The sequence below is a fragment of the Lissotriton vulgaris genome, chromosome 1_1 (genome assembly GCF_964263255.1).
Source record: "Lissotriton vulgaris chromosome 1_1, aLisVul1.2, whole genome shotgun sequence".
NCBI lineage: Eukaryota > Metazoa > Chordata > Amphibia > Caudata > Salamandridae > Lissotriton > Lissotriton vulgaris.
This window is the reverse complement of record NC_141685.1, coordinates 266457090-266463089: the sequence shown is the minus strand read 5'-3', so window position 1 is coordinate 266463089 and position 6000 is coordinate 266457090. Positions and strand designations below refer to the sequence as shown.

The 6000-nt window shown below is 53.2% G+C and overlaps 1 protein-coding gene across 1 annotated transcript in view; it reads left to right on the top strand.

Annotated features, from left to right (window-relative positions):
* The first annotated feature begins 364 nt into the window (after window positions 1–364).
* Window positions 365–6000, top strand: part of PTCH2 (patched 2) — a 98521-nt gene continuing 92885 nt past the window's right edge. Inside the window, exon 1 of the mRNA XM_086952296.1 lies at window positions 365–971. Coding sequence (XP_086808422.1) covers window positions 816–971 — 156 coding nt within the window. The 5' untranslated portion in view covers window positions 365–815. The remainder of the gene's footprint in view (window positions 972–6000) is intronic.

The window sequence follows — 6000 nt, the reverse complement described above, 5'->3', positions numbered from 1 at the left end:
CACTAACACCTCAGCCTCTCACTCCAGCCCTCAGTTTACCGCCCCCCCTCCCGTCGCCCCAGGCCCCCCCCCCCCCCATATTGATCTGAGGACAGAGGAGAGAGAGGCAGCAGAGCCCAGGCAGGCGGGAGGGAGAGCTGGGGCTGCTTGGGTGGTCTCGTCTCTCCCTCCGGTTGCTTAGCAGCTAATAATAGGAGATGCTTGTGGGGTAATTTGCCTCTTCCTCAGCCAATGGGGGGAGGCAGAGCCCTTTTCCATCCCAAACCTCCCACCCACCCAGCCGGCCCCCGCCCTCCCCCCTCTCACTTCTTTTCAAGATCTGCTTGGAGGCAGCTTCTCACCAAATGTTGGTGGGACTGCCTGTGAAGCGGAGCTCCAAGACCCCCAGAGCGGCCCTTTTTCTCTCCACTCTTGATTTTCGATGTCTAGCCGTGCTTTGGTTTTTATTATATTTTTGTTGCAGCTGATCCCTCTTTGGAGTGTGTGCCGTTTTTGATGTTCTATTGGTGTTGTTTTCGCCGCTCCTTCTGCGACTTTTAAAAAATTTGCGCCGATCCGGAGGAAAAGGAAAGGGAAAAGCGAGCGTCCCCGAGGAGCTGGGATGACGAAGATGTGGGTCTCCGAGGGGTCTCCCCCGTGATGCCCCCTTTGCCTGGCACCCCCGCCCTCCATGGATTACCTCTCCTGACCGCCCGCGGCTGACTTTCTTTCTGGTTGTGTCTTTGGGTGATTTTCTTTCGTTTTGTTGCTGCTGGTGGTTTTGTTTTCCTCTCCTTGCCACCGCCACCAGCTCCCTCCTTGTGCTTGGATCCCCTATGGCATCGGATCTCCGGGCCCCCCCTGCGCCCCCAGGAGGGTTTGGGGGGCAGCCCCCCGGGTACAGCGCCCCCGCACCGCCGGCTGTCAACCCGGACCTGCAGAGGAGACCCGGCTCCTGCCACGCTGCCTATGCCCTGAAGCAGATCTCCAAGGTAAGAGGGTACGGGCGGTGGGGGTGCCCGCTGGGAGGAAGGGGGTGCAAGTGTGGCGAGAGTGACCCGCGTCTTCAAGGTGCTGGAAGTTGTCTTTCAAAGGATCTGGAGCTCGGCATCCTCGAAAGGAAGCGAGGGAGGGAGAGAGTGCCGTCTCCTTGCATTAAAAGAGGCGCTCCTTTAAATAAAGGAGTCGAGGACGTGAGGGGCGCGGGGTCAGCCGTGGGTGACAGCCCGGGGCTTGGTCCTGGGATAGAAGATGGTGTGCGTGAATGGGAGGCACAGGGCTGGCCTTTGCGTGAGTCGAAGGGATGTTAGGGATTTAAAGAGCCAATAAGGACGCCGGGTGTGGGGACCACTGGCGGTGTGGAGAAGGCTCGCCAGGCAGCGTCGCATCACAGTGGACAGCAGGGGCATGGGGCTACAACAAGGGGACTGCCCGCCTTGAGCTTGCACATTGTGGGAGAGGGGACGCGGCCTGGGCCCGGGGTCTATCTCTGCCGAAACAGAACTGGGTGCACTGAGACGGTCGGGGCAGACCCCCCTCTCTGCACACACGGCGTTGGCTGAGATGCACGGGGGTGGGCTGGACGAGTTTGCCGAGGTTGAAGTCACTGTTCGGGTGGGGAATGCAAAAGTGAGAATAAAACACACCTCATTTGACCTCACACCCGAGCCTCGGAGGGTAGGTGGTTAAGTCAGCCCCAATGCCCGTCCTGCCACCCCCACCTTCTGCTCCCAGTGTAGAGAGAAAGAAGGCCAGCCAGGCCACGGGGAAGGAAACACAAACACGGTGCGGAGGAGTCAAGCCGAGGACAGGGCCGCTTGGGATAATCCCTCTGCCCCCCGGTGGTGGGATCCCGGCGGCCTCTGTCTGCAGTGGAAGAGAGTGTTGTGTGTCTCACAGGAGACGTGCCTGGGATCCCGGCGGCCTCTGTCTGCAAAGGAAGAGAGTGTTGTGTGTCTCACAGGAGACGTGCCTGGGATCCCAGCGGCCTCTGTCTGCAGAGGACGAGAGTGTTGTGTGTCTCACAGGAGACGTGCCCTGAGACCCAGCAGCCTCTGTCTGCAGTGGAAGTTGTGTGTCTCACAGGAGACGTGCCTGTGATCCCAGCGGCCTCTGTCTGCAGGGGAAGTTGTGTGTCTCACAGGAGACGTGCCTGAGACCCAGCAGCCTCTGTCTGCGGTGGAAGTTGTGTGTCTCACAGGAGACGTGCCTGGGATCCAGCGGCCTCTGTTTGCAGAGGACGAGAGTGTTGTGTGTCTCACAGGAGACGTGCCTGCTAACTGCCCCCACAGCCTGCCTGCGGGAGGGTGACCGGAGGACAGCCATCCTTGCAGCAGAACCCCCCTGCGCCTCGGATCCCGGCTGGTGGTGACAGGGACGGTACCATCCCGCTACCATCAGCCCGGTCCTGTGGTCACCATCACCTCCACCCCTGCCGGGCCTGGGTGGTGCCCGAGGCTGTGGAGGGGACCCCGCCCACCGCTCGTGGTGCTCTCCCTTGAGCACTGCAGCTGGGGGCTTTTGATTAGAGGGCGATGTGCGTGTTTTTTCCTTCGTGGCCCAGGACAGTCAGTGAAATGTGGCTGGCTAAGTTAGAGGGTGAGGAGGAAAGTGGTAAGGAACAAGAGGGTGTACACTTGGGCAACATAGACAGGCGCCCAGTGCCATTGTAACTTAGTATAGCATTCCCTGTCAATGTTTGCAGCTTCGAGCCGCTGTAAATAACAGGTGCTAATCTACCTGAGCCCAGCTCAGCTCAGCGTAGTCATGTTATGGACCGAAGAATGGAATAAAACAACTGGTGTGACCGAGGCAGCATTCTAGCATGCATACATGTTACTGCTGTACCTCGTTTCCAAGCGCACCCCGTTTTACCAGGACAACTGGTGTGCAGAGCTGTAAATCTGTTTGGTCCAAATCACACAACTTGCTCAACTGGGGAAGCCGAGACTACGCCCTCCAGGGCCTCAAAAAGTGCTGGTCCTCTTCGTAAGTAATGTACATTTTACATGGTTGAGGGAGAAATAGTAAAAACGCTTTGTTTTTCCTCATAAGAAGGAGCATGTGGCTTCTGCGAGTTTATGTACATGGAAGATTCCAGAGGTGAGGTGTGAAAACTAGAACAGAAAGATCTCCAGACAAAAGTGAGGTTTGAGGGTTTCAAACCCTGCCCGGTGATTTGCAGTGCTCAGGTGTGAGAAGAGTAACGGTGCACTCGTGTGAGGGCCATCCCTAGTGATGAGCACTGCTCTCAAGCGTTAGGAGCACGCCCAATGAGTGACTCGTGTGAGTGTCACGCCTAGTAACTGATTGCTGGTAGAAGTTGATGACATGAGGGGTCTAGGTGGAGACCTTCTCAGCCTTTGTTCCTGTCATTGCCGGTTGTCACCAGTGTCTGGTAGGCCTGCTCGGCTCTGGTCGACAGTGGTTTTCCTTTGAGCTTAGCACATGCCAGGGGTGTCCCGAAGGTGTCCCTTGGCTGTCAAGTAGATGCCTGCTTGATGTATGTGACTGTGGCTCACATGTTCTGTGAGAACAAGCCGAGCTGCAGAGGTGATGGTGGCAGGTCTCTGGGTCGGCGCGAGGGTCCTTGCGTGTTGTTAAGACCCCCCTGATTTGAAACAGTAGCTGGTAGTTGCCAGTGGGAGCCCAATGGGTGAAAGAGGAAGGCTGATGCAGGTATCACTGAGTTGGAACACCTTAAATGCAAGCAGACGTTCTGCCGCTGCAAACGAGAGACCCTTGGGGTTAGCAAGTCTTCAGAGTGTGGAGAAGGTGTCACTTGGTGAGGAGTGGAGGAACCATGGGTGCGAGTGGGTGTCCTGTCCCTGGATTGCAGTAGGGGCTCCCTTGCTAATAAGAAAGTTGAACTGGGAAGGAGACGACCCCTAGGGGTAAACACGAGTTCTTGCTGTGTTTTCTGGATGTCTGTTGTCAAAGAGGGCGTCCAAGACATCTGTCACTCATAAAGAAGTCAATCATTTGACAAGTGATGCTGCCAGCTAGCAGAGTGGGAGGCCGGGCGGGCTACGGCTGCCACCTCACAAGCATGTCGTACCACCAGCTAATGCTTCTGTGGGTGAGGCCAAGTGGATCCAGTCTTTGGCACATGGGGCTTGGCTCCTCCACTTCTGTTGTCTTGCAGTGAGCCTTCTTCCATTTCTGGGTGGGTGGCGATGCTGGAATTTGGTGGTGTATAAGGCCCACCTACTCTTTCTCCAAGGCTGCAAATCACGCCCCTAAATTCGTATTTCCATTGGGTTACCAGTGATTATGTGCCCAGTAAGAGGTAGTGGCAGGAGTGTGGCACCAAGGCAAGCAGCTAAACCTTCGATGATATGCTTTTGTGATCCGCTGTCTGGGCGTCAGGTTAGACAGGATCCATATTTGTACCTCTGGCACTTTTGAACTCAGTGGGTCATGCATATGAAAGGATACATGCTGCCCTTTTTGAAACCGGGGGATGTGGTGAAATGTAATGAAAGTGGGCGGCCATCCCACAACTAAGTTGTCAATCTCTGAGCAGTGATAACAAGTGTTGCAAACAACTATAGACCTCAAAACGACGAGGGTCTGAGTCTGCCATGGCCAGTAACGTGTCCAATTGGATTGTGCATACTGTGGGCACAGAGTCCTTGTCTCGTGTCTTACATTCGATTCTGCACACGGTTGGCCATTAAAAAGTCCTACATGAGATGAGGTATATGATTGGTCAGTGTCACTTCTTGACTGCAGTTTTCGAGTAAACATGTTGGTTCACTCCATGCCCACAGTTGTCCAGTATCCGGCCTAAGTTCAGGTTGTTCTTACGCTTGGCCAGTAACTTGCCTCAGATAAGTTTACGCACACATGTGGCTGCTACCTACGTTAATATTGGATTATGCATACATTCGGCCAATGAAGCATCTCAGATGGACAGTGTGTGCAGTTGAACAGTAACACGTATTAGATCAGATTGCACATACAGTTAGCCAGCATCACGTATTAGATCAGACTGCACACAATCATGTCTTAGATCGGAGTGTACATACAGTTAGATGATAAACATTCTTAAATTGGATTTTGTGTACGGTTGTCCAATATTACATCTAGAGTAGTACAGCCACTGGCCAGATTGTGCATAATCCTTACATTGAATTGTGTGTACTGTTTGTGCAGCTACTTGCCTTATAACGAATTTTACAAACAGCTGCTAACCATTCTCAAATTGGCTTATGTGCATGACTGGCCAATATCACAATTTGAGGGGACAGCCCCAGGTGAGATTGTGTGTATGGTTGGCCAATATCACATCTTGAGGGTATAGCCATAAGTGGGATTGTGTGCTCAGTTGACCAATGTCACGTCTTGAGAGTACAGCAGCAGGTCGGATTGTGTGTCCGATTGGCCAATATCACATCTTGAGGGTACAGTTGCAGGTAGGATTGTGTGTACGGTTGTCCAGTATCACATCTTGAGGGTACAGCCACAGGTGGCATTGTACTTACAGTCGGTGATAACTATTCTTACGGTAGAATGTGTGCATGATTGGTCAATGTCATGCCTTGAGTGTACAGCATGTACAGAACACGCCTTAGATGATTGGATTGTGCATACAGATGGCTGCTAACCATACATAAATTGTCTACAGTTGACCAGTGTCATACTGAGTGTACAGTCACGCTTCTTGGATCGGATTGTGCATATAGGCAGCAGCTAATTGGTCCTAGATTGGATTGCATCTACTATGTGGCCATTTATGTATATTTTATGCATACATTTATGTTGTATTTGGGTTTCTAACTTGTTTTACTGGTCATAGCATGTTTGTTTGGTGGCGTAGTCATGGCCTTGTGGCTTGAGGTGGTCTCGCAGAGAGCCTGCCTTGAGGATAACGTTTGAGGTGTCCTGGGAGGAGATGTGAGCTTTGCAATGTGGAGCGGTCATAGGTTTGGGTTTTTGTATAGCACTAACGTGTTGTGGGCGCTCCATGGAGAATTGAGATACCGGAAGCATACATACAGCACTAAAATTGGCATTAGA